This window comes from Macaca nemestrina, chromosome X (genome assembly GCF_043159975.1).
Source record: "Macaca nemestrina isolate mMacNem1 chromosome X, mMacNem.hap1, whole genome shotgun sequence".
Classification (NCBI taxonomy): domain Eukaryota; kingdom Metazoa; phylum Chordata; class Mammalia; order Primates; family Cercopithecidae; genus Macaca; species Macaca nemestrina.
Genome location: NC_092145.1, coordinates 128,135,635 through 128,157,685, shown reverse-complemented (window position 1 = coordinate 128,157,685; position 22,051 = coordinate 128,135,635). Strand labels below are relative to the sequence as shown.

Sequence of the window (22,051 nt, the reverse complement as noted above, 5' to 3'; positions counted from 1 at the left end):
TAAAAATTATATTTTATTCAGAATTTCCATTCATTTGAAATGAGGGGTGAGGGATTAAGTCAGTCTATCATCTTTCTGGAAGCTGATCCTCGCTGAACATCTGTCTACTTAAACCACCATTAAACTGATTATACTACACAGCAAGACACTAGAACCAAAAAATTCTGTAGAACTAGTTATAACCATTATGATCATCAACAATCAAGAAAAACATAAAATGTTAGCTAATTTCTTTCTTAATACTTGTAATATGTTAATCACAAAATTGAGCTGAGAGAAGAAAAATTCTACAAGCAGCTACATCCTGGTTCAACATTTCCCTTAACAACCATTATTAGTCTTTTATATTCACAACTCCGTTTACTAAAGAACATTCTGTCTCTAAATAAGAAAATCATTTATCTTCCCAAATTCTCCAAGGATGTTTCACTGGCAGCTGACAATCTTTGTTGTTATTTCAAGGCAAAGAAGAAAATCTATGTGGCAATTATGCAAAGAAAATGTATTTCCCTTAATTTTATTCTCAAAATGAGTTGCTTTTATTACATGATAGGAGATAATATAAAAAATGGGTAGCAGAGTATTAAATCTAGGCTCAGACATTATTTTACATAAGGTGGTGGCAAACAGCTCTGTTATTTTCTTGTACATCTCTGCTTAAATTTAAGGAAATCCCAAACAACAAGAATAATGATACAGTGATGTTTTTCCCATTTTTTTCTAAAGAATATACTTTTTTCACCATCACTCAAACAGGAAACCTTTCATCAATCTGAAATGAAATTTCCCTTTTCTACTGCAACCGTCCAGATGTGAAAGTCTATAGAATCTAACCCCTTCATAGAAAGTCATAATCCCATTAGCATATCACACACACTAGAAAGTTAGAGAGTAAGGAAAGTTTGCTTAATCTACTGTTTACCAAAATTGTTTAAACACACTGAAATTTTTCCTGTTTTTTTTTTTTTTTTTTTTTTTTTTAAATAACTCTCACCATATTTTGGGAAGCAGTGAATTCAAGTTTCATGTCTTCCATTCCTCAGATGTGCCCTTGGACAAATCTCTTAAACTCATTTATGCTAATTTTTCTTACAGTAAAATGACAATGAAAATGATACTTGAGAGGGTCATTACTGTGATCAAACTAGATGCATGTGAAAACTCTTTGTGAATGTAAAATACTATTCAGATTCAAACAACTTAAAAAAAGTTAGTGGAAGAATATTCACAATATACGGTTGTTTATTTTACAAATTTATTCACTTAAGGACAATTTTTTTTTTTTTTTGAGATGGGGTCTCACTCTGTTGCCCAGGCTGGAGCAGTGGTGTGATCTCTGCTCACTTTAACCTCTGGCTCCTGGTTTCAGGCAATTCTCATGCCTCAGCCTCTGAGAAGCTTGGATTACAGGCAACCGCCACCAAGCCCCACTTTATATATCATATATATATATATAAACACATATAACATATAAAACATATACATTATATATAAATATATAAAACAAACATATATGCTATATATAACTATATATAAAATATATAACTATATATAACTAAATATACATAACTACATATAAAACTAAATATAACTATATATGACTACATATATATAACTATATATATGACTACATATATATGACATATATATGTGTGTGTGTGTGTGTGTGTGTGTGTGTGTGTGTGTGTGTGTGAGCCAGACTGATCTGGAACTCCTGACCTCAAGTGATCCGCCCACCTTGACCTCACAAAGTGCTGGGATTACAGTTGTGAGCCACCACACCCAGCCAAGGACTATTTTAAACAACACATTTCTTGCGGCATTTATTCTACAAACAGGGTTAATTTTCTATCAGCCTTCCAAGAACATGTATATTTCGGAAATGTGTACTTTAATTTCGCTAAAATATCCTATTACAATCGCTCTGCTGTAGGACAAGCTATCCTTTGCAATACAATATTGTAACCCTCTTCATATTCACCCTTCATCACCTCACTGTTATGTTCCAGAAGCTTTGTCTTTCCTTAGTATACCTACTTCCAGAAGTAACTGTAAGAGAAACTGATGTACTGAACAGCAGTCTTAAACTCCCAATTTGCATACATAAGTATAGGGAATATAAAATATTTTATAACAGAAAATGCTTATATTACATTACCGGATTATACATCAAAGTTCTACTAAATATTCGTTGTTCCTAAATGAAAGGATATCTAAATAAGTTATAGCAACTATGCAAAATTCTAGGTGAAAAATATTCCACAAAAAATCTGTTCAAAGGTACTGATATGGAAATGAAACTGCTTGTGTTTAAGTATAGAAAAGAAATCTTTAGGCCTCTATGTTAGCAGAACAGCACAGAGAGATAAAGTGAGAGTAACAGAAGTGATGGGAAGGGGCTACATGATGTAGCAGATCATAGGATTTCATTTAAAGAGTAATGGGCAGGAGGGGCTTGATATGATCTCATTAACACCTTAGAAGGAACTCTCTGACTTCACCAGGGGGAAAATGGCGTAAGTGGGGAAAAACTGGAAGAAGAGGTTAGAGGCTGTTGAAGTAATCCAGATGAGAGACAATAATGTTATAGATTAACATTTCCATAACAGATACTGAGGAATGATTTGATGCATTTTGCAGGTATATCCAACAAGAGTTGAAATAATTTACATGGTAATGTAAGAGAAAAGAACCGTGAAGGATGTCTAGGTTTCTGACTTAGGTAAATGATAGTGCAATTTAATAACGTCTGGAGATGTTGGTAGGTGCCAATTTACGTAGATGGGGGGTGGATCATTTATTTTTCACTTGGCTATTGCATGTTTGAGATGCTCATTAGGTATCCAAGATAAGAGTTTGTTGGATATAAAATGTTAAACATCAAGATCATATACTTGGTATTTGATGTCATAACATGTTCAGCTCAAGTGGAAATGTATTTAGAAGATGGACATTTCTTTTTCTTCATTGAGGTAGATTTTTTTTGTATTTTTTGCTCCTCTTCATGGAAAGGTCATGCACGTATGCATATTTCAGAGATTTAGCACTTTTTTGCTATCTAGAAACATTATAATTGGTAATAATTGATATTGAACATATTATGCACAACCCTTATATTTGTTGACATTATGTAGAATAAGTCTTATATTTGCTTCATCTCCCTTTACATAGGATATGCAATTCATAGCATATGTATTAAGGATATATAATACATAGGATATATAATACATAGGATATGTAATACATAGGATATGTAATAAGTCTTTTATTTGTTTTATCTCTCTTTACATAGGATCAGTTAAATACTGCATTCTCCTAGTATTCTGTGTTTTCCTTGGTGGCGTTGACCAAATTTTAGGATTATAAGCTTTTTTTATAAATGTTCTTATTTACATAGAGAAAACAATTTTACACAGCTTTACATAGCTGTCTCCTTCCTTCTAGTTTCATTTTATTTTACACAAGTATATTGTTTAGGAATTATTTTAGCAAAAATCTATAGGCAAGACATTCTTAGTTTTTGTTTAGGTGAAACTAGTTGTATGTCTGGAAATATTTTGCCTTAATTCTTGAATCATATTTTCCCTGGTATTTGGAAATGTGCCTAGCATTTTGAAGATAATATTCCACCATCTTCTAATGTTTATTGGTGATGAGAAGTCTGCAGTGAATATTGTCATCCTGTAAATGTTCTTTTGTCTTTAGTAACCTTTATGATACCTTTTTGGCTATTGATCCTCTGAGTTTCATTCAGAGCTAGTTGGTAGACTTGCTTTTATTTTTTCCACATTGGTTGACCTTTATTGAATTTGAGGATTCATTTAAGTTTACATCTATTCCATTTTATTAAATATCATTAATATGAAATATTGTCTCTTCCCCATAATCCTCATTTTCTCAACTTGAAACTTCTTTCATGCAGATGTTTGAGCAATTAATTATATTTTCATTTCTAGACTTTGTTTTTTCAAATCTTCCTTTTCACTTTATATAATGGCCTATTCTTACTGGAAAAAAATCCATTTAATTTTTATTTTTGAACATTAAATATTACTGAATATCCTTTGGTGATTATCCTCTTATCTCTATTTTCTTCAGGTATACATTCTCCTTTTAATGTTTGGCATCTGATAACGTTGCTTATAATTTTTTTCCGTAATAATCATAATTTTAGTTTGCAAGCTTATCTTGCTTAGGAGTTTCACATGAGCCTTGGGGGTTGTAGTAGTATCTTCATTATACAATTTTGTGGTTGCAAATGCCTGGGCTCTCTGAGGTTATTTTCCAAATGCTACAGTGAAGCATAAAAAAGTAGAAACAATTGTCTACTGTGGAGTTTCCAGTGCCTTTAGGTAGAAGAATCCAGATAGAGGTCAGTGGGGCAGTTTATGGAAAATCATGCCCTTTCTTGGCAGTCATCAGATTTGTGTGATATTTCCTGTGTTTATTCTGTGAATCTAGAGAAAAGTATCTGCTTATATATTATGGAATCAAATTTGAAATTTTCACTGAACAAAATATCTGTTGCTAATATGTTAAACAAACAGCACATACTTAATTCTCTTAATGACTTATGAAAATATTTAAAAAATCAAAGATTATGTCTATTTTCCAATGTTAATATATATACAGAAAGGAGAAGAAGAAAACTGATGCATTGAACCTACATAACACAGCAGGTGTTTGGACAAATATTACCTTATTTGATCCTCACAAACATCCTTATCTCCATTGTACAGATGAAATAAATGAGACTCAAAATGATTTATCCATGATCATACAGCACTCAAAGTCACTGGGATTCATATTCAAGACTGTTTATCCAAGAATTAATTTTACTAGACCATACTGCTGTGATAATACATCATATAGGAATATCTCTTTTCCTCAGTTTACACTCTGTGTTTGGTCTTAACTGAGGTACCTAGTTTCTAAACCAACAGGAAATACATTAGAAATGTTTGGAATTCCTAACTAAGGCAGAAGTTTTCTCATTGTGAATATCTGGTAAAAATTTTTACCTGCTTCCTCCCAGTCTCCTGCCTCTTCTTTATTATCTTCAGGTTTGCCCTGAGGACCATAATTTGCAGATACCCTCTACTATGCTTTGGTCTGCATTCCTGTGTGGCTGGGCGCCTCCTCATGATTGTTCCCTCAAAGTCTCAGTCCTTTTCTGAGCTTTATTACTACCATATAGAGCTCTAACATGGGCAGAGTCTCCTAAATGCCTTAATTTTACAGTGTTTAGCAGTTCTCTGAGTATCTGTGAAATAAGGAAAATTAATTTTTCATTTTAAACTCACTCAGCTCTCACATACTAAGCACTTTAGGAATACCGCTTACTATTTCAAATTGTTGCTGTAAAGACATGAAAGATTAACTTTAAGCCTAGAGTTTATATCTAGAAAAGAAAACAGAAAGAGACACTCAGGAAAAATAAAAATCAAACAATTAGAGAAGGAGAATACAGGGGGAAGTAAGAAATTCTGAAGCTATGGCATATGTTGCATCAGAGCCATTGTAAGGTTATATCAAATACTACTTTTCATTAATCTGCTTACTGTGACTACCACAAATGACTCTAGTGCATAAGAATTGAGAGAGATAACTCTAATCAGTGGCCACAGTGAAATTAGTTTCAAAATGCATTGACAATTGGTAAAGTATAAAGATACATCTTGAATATTTCTACATCCACCTGTCCATCTACCTACCAACCTATATACCTATTTGTCATCTATCAATTATCCTTCAGTTCTAATTAAAATCCAATGCCAAATATAACTGTGATATTAAATTGATTATTCTTCATACATATTGTGATCACTTTATTATCATGGATAATTAAGAATTAACACAAAAATAGCCCCCTTCACATTCTGAATTTTGTATCTTTAATGTATAAAATTTAAGAAGAAATCGTTTATGAGGAAAATACATCCTATAATTTTACTATAATTTTTTAAAAATATCTACTGGTTCACATATGCTTCCTTTATTTCACCAATCATTATTACGTTGTACAAATATTTGTTGAGAGTCTACTATGAATAGGGACATAATGGCATTTGAAGTAAGCGGTTTAGGGAGATTTTTGATCTTGTGCCTATTTAGCTATAAAGCGTTGGTAACTTGATTAGTTTGCAACGAATTTTAAACCTGCATATTGGGTGTGTCAAGACATGGGGAAAATTGGAATGGAGAATTGAGTTAGTAGTCAGATAATCCAAAGCAAAGACTTCCCCTTGAATGAGCTATTAAATTGAGGTGAAACTATTTTACTAGAATTTTCTTTTTGATTGCCTCAATCTTTCGCTTCACACTGCATCTACAGACACAGGCTTGCTGATTAGTATAAGGTTATGTATGACACATTACGTTCATAACATCTAATATGAAGGATAATAGGCTGAAACATTCAGCCAGGTGGAATTAGACTTCACATGCAATACAGTTTCAATATTCCTTGTATTCTTCCAATAGGGTATTAGATTTAACAGAAAACAGTGTATTTATGAATTTTCTTGAAGTATAAAAAGAAGTCACGATAATATGCAACATACTTCCCTTATATGTTTATAAAATAAAGTTATGGTAATTGCCTTTGACATTTTAAAAATATACACCAAATTAAATGGAACTGACAGTATCACAGAAGTTCCCAAGAAGTCTCATACATGGGCTGAACTCTATGCAGTTGTTATTTATATAGGGCAAAATGGTTGAGTATCTGTTTGATTCATATAATTCCACCTAACTTAACTATAAAGCCTTAGTTTCCAGACTTTGACTTCCTGGTTTTGTGAGGAGTAGTACTTTCTTGTATAATTACAGATGATGATCATTCCTCTTCATCTTACAAGAGTTAATAATAGGAACAAAAATATACCTGTCAGAAAACCTCTATGGTTTATAGCCTATTACAAATAAAGAACTGAGACCAAGCTAACAATTCTGAATTGCCTTTTTAAAGAGATAACCATACACATTCCATTCAGTTGTCTGAAAGAAGAGCAGTCACTCCTTTTTGTTTTGGTTGGGAACATTTCAGTAATAACATTATCTGATATTGTTCAATCTGCAATCAATTACCAACCATCTTACTAGGCATCCAGTTCTTTTATGAGCACTGTAGCCCATTAAGTAGTCAAACCAGGTGTGAGGACCAAGTTATTATTCTTCAAGTCAATGAGATAATGGCTTATGCAGGTTGACATAAGATGTACCACAAAATATTTATTATTTATCATGTATACATTAAGAAAGTAAAATCAGCATGGGATGATCTCAGGAAAGCAATACATATTTTTTTTGGATTAGACACTGAAGTAAAGTGAATGTATGATAAATTGACAAATTAACATTGTCAATGTTATGAAAAATGATGTAGCAAAAAAAATTAAGATGTATTTTCATTTTTGATAAGGGGGTTTTCCTATTATCTGTTAACTTCTTGTGTCTTTAATCTGTAAAATTAAGCACTAGTGTTACAGAAGCCCAAAGTGAGGGAAACTACTCACTTTCAGAATGTACATTAGAAGTTTAAAATTGCACCCAGATTTTTTGTCTCTTTTTTATTAGTAGGCCTCTGTTAATAGAGTAGTAGTTGCAAACACATACGTAGGTTTGCCAGTAACAACTCACAATTTGTGCAAAGTTGAGTCTTCGAAACTGAGCAAATTTGCTCTCAATTTCCCGCCAGCGCTTGCTGAGCTGGATCTGAGTTGGCTCCACTGCCATTGCGGCCCCATCCTCAGACAAGCCCTCAGCTTGCCTACGCACTGCATTCAGCTCCTCTTTCTTCTTCTGCAATTCCCGATCAATTTCCTATTGAGCAAAACCAATACAGGGCCCAGGGCAGTTAGCTAACCATATCAACCGACTTGCAGGCAGCAAATACTTCTCTCAGAAATTTTAAAGGCTGTTGTCCCTTTATTGTCAGCCTTTGAAATTTACAAATATGAAAGGCATGACTGTCATCCTCGTTCAATAATCCAAATATTATTCCTGTTATCCTTTGAATGCTTGGTTTTAGACATTCTAATTAAGTAAATATTTAAATTGGTCTAACATTTTCTTTCTTCTAAATTCCTCTGGTGTCTTGGGATTTGAATCAATTTGGAGTGATAACTCATTATTTATTAGGGACCATCCATATAGAATATAATTTAGAGGGTAAGTGAATAAGTCATTTATTTCCTTTTTAAAGGTTTGAGGAACTCAACAAAGAACGAAGCAAAATAAAAAGTGTAAAATAACAGAAAAAACATATTTAGACAATAAGCAAATAAATCTATAGAGATTTAACACTGATGTGAGAAGATGCTCTGATGAAATGAATGTGCTAACATGAGTAAGAAGTCGTCCATATACCGATAAGTCATTAGTTCATCTGGAACAAAGATACACAAAGTCAATTACAATTTTACCAGAAAACACATCACATTTCTTAAATCATTTTACATAGTCTGAAAGTAAAACATTTTATTCATTCAACATTATGTCAACTGAATAACACTTAATACATTTACTGAAAACAACACAGAATACAAAGAAATGCATCAAATCAAAGAGACCATTAATAGAAACAAGAACATCAACATTTTAAACACGATCTTCACAGGTTAAACTGTATAATAAAATCTGGTATTGACATTCTAAAACAACATTACCTTTATTTTCCTTTCATCTCTGGGTTCAGGTAGGCTGGCTAATTTTTTTTCAATGTCATCCAAGCATTTCAGGAGATCATCAGCCTGCCTCTTGTATTGATACCACTGATGAGAAATTTCTAGAGCCTTTTTTCTTCTTTGAGACCTCAAATCCTGTTCATGGTGCAGACATTATTAAAATATCAATATATATGTATAGTGCACTTCTGGCTGCAGTTATTTATCAAAATAATTTGTGTCCCTCATCTTTTTGTACAACTTAACTTCATATTTATATGCAAAATATACAAAGACTTAATTAAATTGTGTATTCATGAGGCAGGACCCATGTATAAGAAGCTCAGAAACCTGAATAACACACTTAAAGTATATTCTCTTACCATGTTCAAACTTGCTTAAAAATCTTGTCACATTTAATTGACTCTTAACAAGCTAATTGTTGTGTAGTTTATATGAAAGAGTGTAACATACAAATACAATTGACTTAACTAGATACAAACTCACAAACCTAGTGAGTTTGTATTTGACTTAAAATAGGTAAAATTCTAAAATGTATATCTTTAGCCTTGGGACTCATCAACAGAACTTTATGTACTCAAACAACATATATTCATGTTTGTAGAAGTGCCTACATAAGAATTTCATAGGCCATTAATATTTGATTATTAGAAATATAAAGCCATTTTAGTTCTCTTATAAACTGTTCCAAGCTGTATGTGTAGAAGTGACACCATTGTTCATATATTTGTGAACATAACTAACAAAAAATTATGTTAGACAAACGCTTCTCCTTCCAAGGCTTGCATAGCCAAATTTATCTTACTGTACCAAATCATGCTCTAAATGCAAAACAACTGTTTGAAAAAAGAAAACAGCAAGTGCATACTTTCAAATCAATGTGATAAGACTAATTTAATAAATCTACAATGGGGGGAAATCAGTCATCATGCTCTTTGCGAGCACACACAATATCTTCTGTGATTAATAGAATTAGTCAAATGCCATTTTATAATTCATGGGAACATAAGCTCTGCATGCAGCTTTCATTTCTACAGAAATTAGCAATTAGGGTTTTATTCACAGGTTTAATTCAAGCTAAAAAAAATAAATATCAGAAAACTTCTAGAAATTTCATTGCGTTGGAAAGTTTTGACCTTCTCTAAAATATTTCGTAAGGACCAGAATTCGAACCATTTGACAGGTTTAAAAAGTTATTGAATATGTTGGTATAGACTGGTTTGGCAAGTAGGGTTGATGACTTTGATTAATCACTTATAGCCTATATTTGCAAGAATGACCTATATTTCATTATCAAGTTTGTTTAAAATTGGGGATTTAAAACTTGCTGTACTTTTCATTTTATGTTGAATTTTCAAACCTTCTGAGGAGTCAGATCGAATGCTGCTTTTTTCAAAGGTAACAAGATACAGCCACGTGAATTAGAGTTGAGCCATGCCTTATTTGTGACATAACTCACATCTTTGCCAAGAGAAAGGGCTTGGTGGTCATAAATCTGAAACATCTTTCATTTCCTAGGCACAAAGTGATGCATAATATGTAAAATATTTAGAGACATCATGTAGATTTCTTTAGAGGAATGCCAGATAACCATTAAACACTGCTATTCAGTAGGACACATGCCTTCGTACTACCAGTGTAGATACTTCTGAAAGCTTGCTCACAGTTGGAAGGGTGTGAGTTACATAGCGTTCTGATTTTCTAGACACATTACGGTGTGCTTTTGCACTCCCTTGAGGAAGAGGCCTTTTCTGTTTACTATATTTATCAGCAGTTACCTTCAGAACACCTGCTGGCCAATTAGATTTTCCTTGTGGATTCCTTGCAGGCACAATATTGTGTAATTACATTCTCAGCAGTGTTTATTTGGTTGACTATAGGGAGAAAGGTTTTATTCTCTTATTTGCATGTAGAAAGCAGACTCCATCTACCTACTAGGTGGACCCATCTTCATAACTACATAGCTCCAAAGAGTGATTTACAATGAAAAGCTCAGCAATGAACAGTATTAGAAAATCAGCCATGCATGCAAATAGTGATTATTGCAAAGCATATACAAAAAAAAAAGGTTCTTTCACAAAACTTTCTACTTGTCTACTCTCGAGAACTTCCTAGATACTGTTATAGAAAAATTAAGTTTATCCTGCTCTTCCTGCACAATCCAGATGAGTCACGTGGGGACTTGAAGCCATATACTACACTGCTTAATATGAAAGTAGCCATTCTTATTCAAAGGCAGTAAGATTATTTTTGAGGATTCCTATATAAATGAAATTCGACTTTTGTAGATAGTGAGTTGCAAAGAGTGACTTTCTTAAAGGCATAAGAAAGTTTTAAAAGTAAATAAATGAAAAGAATCCAGGGCTTATTAAACAAGTATCAGGTTACCAAAAAATTGGACCTATTGCAAATAAAATCAATAAAGTAAAGAAAGGAGGAATAATGGATACATGTAGATTGGTTATTCTGGCAGTTAGGCAGGTTTTTTTTTTAATATAAAGTAACTGATAAAAATAAAGCATAATAGAAGATTAAATGTATAAGTACTATGAATGCAATTCCATCTTTCGAGTACTACTTAGAAAAATCTGTCTTTAAAAAGTCATAATTTTTAAGCAACACATCTTTCAAAATCAAACACCACTCAAAAATGTTAAATAAAGCACACATGTTGAGCAGAAAAAGTGAATTTCTGATGACTAAGAGCCTTAAGCAGATTTTATTAATGCACAATATATTTTACCCTATGTATTAAAAAAAACCACAGGCAAGGTATATTATAATTTTAGCTCTAATACCTTGAGAGCATTATGTTTTGTCTGTAACAGCTGCTGTTTTATCTTTATTTCCTCTCGCTTTCTCTCATCTGTGATTCTTTGTTGTAAGTTGTCTCCTCTTTGCAACAATTCTTTTACAGTACCCTCATTGTCTTCATTCTGATTAAAAACAACAAGTACAGTCTTCATTTTTGTTTTTAAAAAGCTGTACATTGTTAACAGAGATAATAAGACATGTTATTTAAACACACACAAAAAAATCCAATTTAAAACTTTCATGGAATGCTATAAGATACTGTGCTCATAGCCTTTCTTTTACATTTTGTACTTTAGGTTTTAAAATTAGTTTCCTCCCATCTAGTTGTAAAGAACACATTTTTAGGGGCACCTGTAGAAAGATGGGGGAGTGTGGTACTTCATCATGTCAGACAAGTCATGAATTACTGTGAAAGTATTCTTTTGGCTTTTTTAGTGTAGTTCTAGAAATTAAAAAATTAGAGAAATGAGCTAATGTTTTTATAATGTTAACTGATCCATAAAGGAATACAGATGTGTATTTGTGACTGAGATAACAGATCTGAAAATATTAACACACAACTACATGAAACTATTTTGTTTTAAATGTACACTAATTCCTATCTAATAATTACTGCTTCATTTCTGAAACCTACATGCCCAATAGGAGAAATATCAAGATATTAATAAAAATGATGTGTTAAATTACCATAAAATAATTACTAAAATATCTCATATATGCATGTTAATTTTAAATAAATATGATCAAATAACATTAAAATATGGATTGGAAAATGGCTTTAAACATTTTCAATGGGTATTTTGTTCCTTTAGACTGCAAGAACAATATCTTAATTTTCTTTCCTTCGAAACAAAATGTTTTGAATAAATGCTGGTCTAATACAGTCACATATATGGCCACGTGATTTTTCACCTTTAGTTTTCTGTCTTTCAACTCAAAATGTGAAAACTTTATATCAAGTTGTCTCACCATGTAATGGTACTTAAGGTACACTGATGACATAAGGAAAACAAATAATAAATTTCAAAACTCACATGTATTTGTGTGTGTGTATTACAATTCAAGGAATTACATATTATATATTTAAATCTATAATGCACAAACTTCAACACACAACTGAGGACTTATTCATTTTGTATGGGGGAATGGGATTATTTTTGTCAGAGACTGGTCAATAATCTAAAGAAATGTACAGCATAATATAGACACATTATATACTTATCATCATATAGGCACATTATATACTTAAAGTCTGTGAAAGACTTCACTTATTTTAAAATGTACTGTAAAAGTCTGTAGCATTTTCTAAGACTGGGGACAAAAACAAAAACAAAAACAAAAAATTTAAAAACCCACTTCACTTCTTTCCCTATACCAGTTGAGGGCTCTAGGGCAGTTGGTGGTCAGCCCAAGAGGTAAGCAGTACTTTTTTTCATCTTGGTGCCCTCTGGTTTCTTCTTTGACCTGAAGTAGAGATTGCTGTAACTCAGCAACTTGGAAAGCCTCTTCTTTCTTTCCACAAGCTAAGTTGGCAAGGCCACCAAACCCCATACACGGGGAGTACTGACTGAGGCAGCTCCAGGAAGTGGGAACTAAGATTGGTGGGAATAGTTCTCCTATTGCTTCACACTTATTACCTAAAATTTATATATTGCCTTCTGATGTCACTTTCAAGCACTGTCTGAGAAGGCTCTAGCACTGATAAATGTAAAGGTTAAGAATGCCACAGAGGTGATGGCAGTGGAAGAGGGGAAAAACTGTGAAAAGGAGGATGAAGAGAGAAACAAAAGTCAGTTAATAAGGATGTGATATAAAAATATTCAAGCCAGAGAGAAATATAGTAGGTATTTTGAAATTAGTTGGGATTGAAGGAGAATATTCTGAGGCTGGGAATAGCCCACATGATCATATTTCTTTACTCCCATGAAATAAGCAGCATAAATTTATACAAATTTTAGACATATACTAACTAATCAACTATTTGGTAAAACAACTTTGTGTGAAATTGTAATAAATAATGTTCATACTATGCATTATTCCCTCTTCATTGAAAAAAATGTTATACTACCAAAAACATTGCTGATACAAAATGTCAGTCATCTATGATAGTTGAGTATTTTATTAAATGTTTAGTTTATTTTATGATTTGACTCCTGTTTTCCAATTACATTTTGCCCTTGATAAGTTCAAAAGTAGGACAGGTCAAAAGAAAATTGCTGAGCTGTTTATTAGAAACCGTAAGTGCTCCTATATTACCATACCATAGTAACTCAGCATTAGTAATAAAAGGTCAAAAAGAATACTCTGCATTTATAAAATCATTAGAATCATAAAATGTGTAAGATGTTTTCTGAAAATTCAGTTGGAGACTTGGGTTATATAATTTCTTTCCAAATATTTATTTCCACTCCTAGTTCATTCACACTTTTATCACAACCAATTTACCATATCTTTATTGAAGTCTTCCTCTTTCAGATTCACCCCCTGCTGAATTTCAGCCTCCAGTGGTTCAAGCAATTTTTGTATATCTGAGTTAAACTGCTCCAATTCCTTCAAAGGAATGGAGGCCTAAAAAAAAAGATAGTGCTAATTTAAATCAAAATTACTTTTTATTAGAAACATAAACCAAAAGATATACATTTATTCAACCTCCTGTTGCTAAACTAATCACATGCATTATGTTTCCATATTATGTTTTATGAAGGGTTTTGAAATACAACTGGAAAAGTACCTGAGGATGCAAATAAGGGGAAACATTTAACATCACCAGAGCCGAACATACATGCAAGATAGTACAATTCATCATTTGGTGATATCAACAACAGTCAATTTACAGATACATTTGAATGGGCTAATTCTTAATATTCTAAAGTCAAAATTGATCTTATTTTAAATATTCTGATATAAATACATTTGGTTAAATATGCCTCATCAGAAATTGCCTCATTCATCAAATAACAGTAACCTCAGGTAGAAATGCAGAACTGTCATCTTATCCTTAGAAAAACTACATGGCAATCTGCTCAGATGTTTTAAATGACATTTTTAGCACAGCACAATTGACAAGCATGCTCTTCTAAGACAAACAATGCCATTAACTTGCCTTAGGAACAGTTTTGTTGGTGATGCAAATAAATTCAAACAAATGAACCTAATATATTTCACATAAAGAATCTATACTTTTCAACCTTGGAAACATCAATGTTTCTTTACTTTTGAATTGATAATGACCATGATCTCAAAAAACTTTAAAATCCTTTGACTTTCTAAACAAAACCCTTGAAAAGGAGTGATAAGTGAAAAGACATGGAACATCAAATATATATTTAAAAAAGTGGGCAAGATTTAGTTATTAAATTCTGTTAATAAAATACATTGATGCTCTCTCAACCTTTATGCTGTATTTCTTTCCATTAAAACACTAGAAAATATTTTATATGTGATAGCTTTTGAAAACCCACAGTTGACATACAGAGTTCTGATTTGCTTTCAGAGCTAAAACTTTTTACTTTTGTAAAACCAATTCAGTAATGACCTCTGTGTCTTATGCCAGGATGATTACATTCACCAAGTTTGGTCCCCACCTACCCTTCCCCAGTCACATTCCCAGGCAGAGGTTGAATTTTTATTAGATGGCAATTTCTTGTGAACAATATGGATAAGAGTAAAAGAAAAACTAAATATCTAAAGGTAATAATCTGTCACTACTGAAGAAGTGAATAATCAAATGCTATTCATGATGACATGATTCTCATATGCAACATGAATAACCACATATCTTCTAGGTACTTCTACACACCCATGAAAGGATTTATAATTTTAAGTGACCTATTATGGTAACAGTTTTTAAAACCTAATGATCATTTGCCATTTGAAATATGAGTTATTTGAACCAATACAGATTGGTAGTGCTATAAACATGCTTAAAGTTTCAATTTCTGTATTATTAGCAATTATTGTACTTTAAAATCATACATTGTTTACATGGTAAAAGTAAAAAGATTAACATCCTTTAGAATTATAACTGAATAATTATCAATTTGGTAATATTTTGTTATTAAATGGCTGTTCACATTTGCTAATATTTAATGAAAGCAACTGTTCTATGTGATTTTGTGAATAAATAATGATAAATCACACTTAAAATAACTTCTATTGTGTACTTGGATGTCAGAAGAACATAGGTCTATTTGCAGTCAGATTTACCTGTTTTATTCCACTGCTTCTTCTCTAGCTTCTCTCTCCACGAATTTAACTTCTATGAATTTAAGATACAATTTTCTATGAATTTAACAATATTTTATATGTTCCAAATCTTCACGCTAAGCTGTTATCTCACTTTTGAATTCCTATCTAGACTCTCCAATAGCCAGCTGAATTTTCACTTGAAATTTGACATTTGTAGTATGGAGTTCATTATCTTTTCCCCAAACTACTTACAATACTAAATTCCATAGTTCTGTTAATAGAAGACCATTTCTCTCAGTCATTCAGATGTAAAACATAAGTCATGTTATTTTTTAATATCTCACTCTAATGTCTAACAAATATCAAGAGTCAATTGACTTGCTATGATCCACTTGCTTTGTATTCCCAGAGGTTCCATCGTTGTTCCTGGTCCTCACACAAAACTAAAGCAATAAGCTTTGAACAGATGTAAAATCTCCTTTCAGTCAAACCAATTCCAGCCTGTGCCCAATGATCAGCTTACTATGTTTCAAAAACCTTTCTTTCATTATGCTATTTATTTGCTGAACAACCTTCTGCATCTACTGAGTATAAATAAAGTCCAAACTCCAGCACAGCAGTCAAGGCTTCCCCTAATCTTGCCCCAAAGACTTTCCAGCCTTATTTAAGTGTTCCTAATATAGACCTTTTTTTTGCGGGTCATTTGGTGACCTTCTGTTATGCCTCCTTCAATGCCCTTAGAATACTTTTCATCTTCTGGTGAAGAACATAAACTTCTGTATGAGAATGCATGGATTGAATCTGGGCTCTACCATTTGCTAGCTGAGGGAATTTAGACAAGTTATTTATCCTCATTGAACCTCAGTTTCTTTATAACATGGAGATAAGATGAATATCTACCTCATAGGGCTGTTACTAAGATCAAATATGTTAGAATGGTGTCTGGTATATAATAAAAGCTTAATAAATGTTGACTATTATTTTCTCTCAAAATTCTATGCATTCATCCAATATAAATACATGCTCTATAAATCTTGGGTCTTATTTGTTTCCTCTCAAAATCCTAATCACCCATTGGCTCAGTTCAAACCCTTACTCCCTTGAAATCTATAGTTTTAAAGGATAAAATAAATGCTTATTGATATAATGAGTCTTTATTTTACCAAGGGATTTGACGAAATCATAACATTGTAATGGTGAATATGGAGGATTTTAGATTCCAGTTTGGTAGAGTTACATAATTCTGAAGAACAAAACTACTAATTAATTTATCTGCAGCGATATAGAAAGTGGTATCATGGCCTTGCATTTAGTTTACAGTGTGCAGTTTTTTTTTTTTTAATCAGGAATTATTTGGAGACAGAAAAGGCATACAACAGGTACAGTGAGTGGGGTGTGTTGCCTAGACATCCTATGGAGTTGCGTTCCTCATGTTCAACCTAGAGCCATTCCTGGTACATAGTAAATATTCACAAGTAAATGTTTCCTGAAAAAATAAGTGAACAAAAGACTAATAATTGAGAGCCAAAATAGACATTTCAAGGAGCTTTTTTAGTGACATGGAATTTTAAATAACACAATTTCCATGTAGAAATTTCAAAAGACCTGACTGGTTAGCATTATATGAGTATGTATGTTAACTGCTGCCCAAATATTAAGGAACATGATACCACCAGGTAAACATAAAAAAGGGGAAAGATGTAAAAAGAGCTTTGGGAGAGACTACCAAAAAATGAATAACTAATTATTCGGGCAAGATAATGGAAACTTAGACTTCTTTAGTTCAATGTGTAGGATCTGGATTTTCCAATAAAAGACTACCGTGCATTTTGTTAAAAAAATTATGAAGATTAAGAATTTGAGTAGTTTTATTTTGTGTGGTTTCAAAGTGATTAACTAAAATCAGTGGGCAAAAATTATTTGGAGCCTAAATTTTAGGCTTATATAAGAACATCTGATTAGGATTGCAATTTTTTAAAAACACACTGATTTTAAAGTAATGCTAAACGTTTGTAAGCAGAGACTAGATAATGATGCATTCGGTCACATTTTAGGAACAAAATCCTTTTCACACAGATACTTTCTTAAAATTTTATAACCTTACAGTAAGTTCTTGTCTCTAAATTCAAGTAGAACTTTTATAGTAGTGCAGCTCAACAGAAATATAATACAAGCCACAAACATGTAATTTTAAATATTCTAGTTGCCATAGTAAAAAATAAAAAAGGGATAAAATTAATTTTATTTCACTGAGATGTCCAAATTATCATATAAACTCATAATCAATATAAGAATATGAGTATTTCACACTTTTTTATATTGTCTTCAAAACCCACACATATTTTACACTTATTTATACATCTTAACTTGGAGTAGCCAAATTTCTAAAACTCAGTGGCCACATGTGGTTCATGACCACCTTATTGGGCAGTCTACAGCTTTATTAACTATTATAACATTGAAAAGAATGAATAGCTCGTAATTACTATGAATAAAATAGTGATGTTTTGTTTATAACTTGTGGTGAATGTGGATTATTCTTACAGTATCAGTCTTATTATCTTGCATTATGTTTTCTGAGTGAAATTTTCAGGCAGTCCTCGGGGTATAGGAAAAATTATGGGAGTGGGATTGACCTGTTATTTCAGGAGTTTCTATTCTCATTTATGTGTATCTTGGTTTGTGTTGCACTACTTTCTTATAGACATGAATATAATATTATTTGGCTTTCAAAGATATATGCTTTGTCTCTCTAAATAAATTTTCCATCCTTAAAGTTGGCAATATGTCTTATACTACTCTATTTTCCAGTGAAAACACTGCCTTTTATTTTATACAGAAAAAGGTGCTTATTATATCAATCAGTAGTTTTAGAACTACCTATATTTAATTAACCAGTGACCAATTTTATAACTGAAATAAGTTTATCAAACCAATTATTATTTTAGCTATGTTATTGGCAGGATAGCACCAGCCATTTGACAGCCATATGATTAATAGTCTTTGGACACAAAGCGTATATGACCCAGCCATCCCATTACTGGGTATATACCCAAAGGATTATAAATTATGCTGCTATAAAGACACATGCACTCGTATGTTTATTGCGGCACTATTCACAATAGCAAAGACTTGGAATCAACCCAAATGTCCATCAGTGACAGATTGGATTAAGAAAATGTGGCACATATACACCATGGAATACTATGCAGCCATCAAAAAGGATGAGTTTGTGTCCTTTGTAGGGACATGGATGCAGCTGGAAACCATCATTCTTAGCAAACTATCACAAGAACAGAAAACCAAACACCGCATGTTCTCACTCATAGGTGGGAACTGAACAATGAGATCACTTGGACTCAGGAAGGGGAACATCACACACCGGGGCCTATCATGGGGAGGGGGGAGGGGGGAGGGATTGCATTGGGAGTTATACCTGATGTAAATGACGAGTTGATGGGTGCAGCACAGCAACATGGCACAAGTATACATATGTAACAAACCTGCACGTTATGCACATGTACCCTACAACTTAAAGTATAATAATAATAAATAAATTTAAAAAAATAAATAAATAAATAAATAAAAAGAAAAACAATTCATTGTTTTTCTTAAGAGTTCACTAGTTCAGCATTAGGTTATGCCCGTTCTAAAATAGGAAACACTTTCCCACCCAATTAAAATTTTACATGTCATTCCTTGGTCTTCACTGTCTTTGTAACTTGGAATTCTTACGCAACTTTATAAAGGAAACATACAGTAAGAGAGCATTTATAATTTAACAGCTCATTCTTGAGTCACCAAATTTTAAAACACAAAGTATATCATGCCTGCTTTTCAATTCAGAATTATGATAAATTGTCTAAAACAACTGAAAGCAATGGCTGATAAATCATCTTAATTACTGGGTAAGTTACTTCTATTGACTTTAAAGGAAATAGATGACCACAAAAGAACTAGAATCACAATTAAATCACACAATGTTAGACAGTGCACACAAAATAGGTTTTAGTTATATAGAAAATGATCAAACAAAAGTTATAATATTGCATGAGAAAATATATACCAAGCATAGGTTCTGGACACTTTGATTTTTTACTTACCTTTTAAGAGCTTTAGCATGACTGTGCAGTCATACAAAATACATATAAATTAGAACACAGGGAAGTATAATAAATGGGTAAATGGACACATAAAGAAGAGACAGAGAAACTGAGAAAGACAACACTTTGTTTTCCTTGATTTTTTAATGTTTCAAATTGCTTAACAACTATTAATTGTGCTTTGTTGGATTACTTAAGGATTAATGAAATTTAAGGCTCTGTTGAAGTTTTGGCATTAAAGCTGACTTTTATAACAAGTTAACAAAGAATAACAGACTGAAGAAAACCAAGATCAATTACAAACTGATTCATTGTAAATTGAAAGCATTCAAAATTACTCAGATACACTTTATTAGTTTTAAAATGGAAGCTTTCCTTGGTTAAATATTACTTTGGCATGCATAGATACACTAGCATAATAATGACTGTGTTTACACAGACAGCAAATAAACATTTGTTAATCTGGACTATGGAATCTTAATAATCATGATAAGTTACCACTATATTCAAATCACACTAAAACCTAAATTGAAAATAAATAATCCAAGTGCTACAGATTGGTTTAAAATTGCTTCAAATCCATCAGTCTCCTTTTTCCATTCTGCAGCTTTGAAAATTTATTTATCATTACAATATTGATATAGAAAAATAAGAAGAATTCATGGAAACCAACATGAAAAATTTCAAGGATAAGCAACACCCTATAGTACAGAAAAGACAGACTACTGATATGATATGAAGAGTTATTTCACATCATTCTATCTGCAGAGGAAAAGAACTTACAATAATATATAAAAGTATTGGAAAGATACATCTATGCTAGAAGAAAGATTATTTAAAATATGGTTTATAAACTTATTTATTCTATTATTTTAAAGTTATTAGAGCAGACTACAAGAAAATGTAAGAAATATTATGTTTAAGATTAAATAAATTGTCTCAAAATAGTGACATTTCATTGATTGCATTCTTTTGAGAATAGGTAAAGTACTGGTTTACCTTTAATGCTTTGGTGATAAAAATGTGAAAATGTAACTAATTTGTGAGGCTAATTAGAGGATATTGCCCAGTAGATTTCAACTGATTTTGTATTGATGAGGTTAATTTCATGCTTGCACATTTTAAAATTGGATGCAAAATATATTCATGGGTCAAGAACCTACTGCCTACTGTCTACCTTTTATAAAGTTTAACTTAGAATAGTTATCTATTTCACAATTACATGAGTTTTTGGAGTAGGAAATGAATTAAAAGGGGAAAACATTTAACTCTAAAATATATAGGGGAGATAAATAAAAAGCAAAAACATAACACTTTAAGCAATTTCGTATTTTAAACTTTCTTTTGCTTTACTTAAGTTGTTTTCCTATTTCTTCCATCCCCCCTTCCTTCTTCCATTTCTTCCTCCCTGCCAACTTTTGTTGTTCTCATTTTTAATACAAAAAGTGTAACAAAATCACTGTATTTGCAGTGAAACTGGGTATGTTCACACTAACGCATAGTAGACCAACAAATAATATTTGATGACATAGAGGCAGTAAACTATGCTGAGTCAGCGTACTAAAGTGGACAAAGCAATGGACTGAGATCTAATATTTTCTAACCAAACTGTCTAACTGTGAGAACTTGGGCAACTCATTGACTCTCTCATAACCTGCTATAAATATCTGAAAGTCTCTAGTACAAAGCAAAATTGCTTTTCATCTACTGACATTGATCAGGGGATTAATTTTCCTTTATCAAAGGAGAACAATCAAGATTCACCAAATAGCTTTAATTATTTCAAATGTTATGCTAACAAGACCCAGATAATTTTATCAAATGACACTGCTCACCAAACTCAATTACACATCTACTTTAAAAATATTTTACATGATTACCAAAGGGATTTATTAGCAAAGTTTCAATGGAATTAACCTTGTTATACGGTAACCAATTACACATGTGGAAAAATAGGCTAGCATAAAAATTATGTTGTTAGGTTCATATTTTTCTTATTCGTGGCAGTAAAATAAAATTTGCAGATATTATATAGTTTGAAACAGTGATCTGTTACTATTACCTGAAGATATTAGCTGTAAATATTACATATTTAATACTCTACAAATTATGCAATATTTACACGTCTTCACCTCAGTTTTCATCTATTTTTTATAGAAAATTGTACTAAAATGAATATTTATATACCTACAATGTACCTACAAAAATATAAAAAAATAAATTAAAAGAATATATATAACAAGAATACTGTGCCAA

At 32.0% G+C, this 22,051-nt stretch overlaps 1 protein-coding gene across 13 annotated transcripts in view; it reads right to left on the bottom strand.

Annotated features, from left to right (window-relative positions):
- Nucleotides 1-22,051, bottom strand: part of LOC105490348 (dystrophin) — a 2,266,916-nt gene that overhangs the window by 1,247,814 nt on the left and 997,051 nt on the right. For 11 of the 13 annotated variants that reach the window (XM_071089080.1, XM_071089088.1, XM_071089087.1 and 8 more), the window contains 4 exons: nucleotides 13,950-14,072; nucleotides 11,489-11,626; nucleotides 8,673-8,825; nucleotides 7,645-7,827 (listed from right to left, as the gene is read on the bottom strand). In XM_071089080.1, coding sequence (XP_070945181.1) covers nucleotides 7,645-7,827; nucleotides 8,673-8,825; nucleotides 11,489-11,626; nucleotides 13,950-14,072 — 597 coding nt within the window. The remainder of the gene's footprint in view (nucleotides 1-7,644; nucleotides 7,828-8,672; nucleotides 8,826-11,488; nucleotides 11,627-13,949; nucleotides 14,073-22,051) is intronic. The other 2 variants (XM_071089083.1, XM_071089086.1) reach the window with 2 other exon arrangements.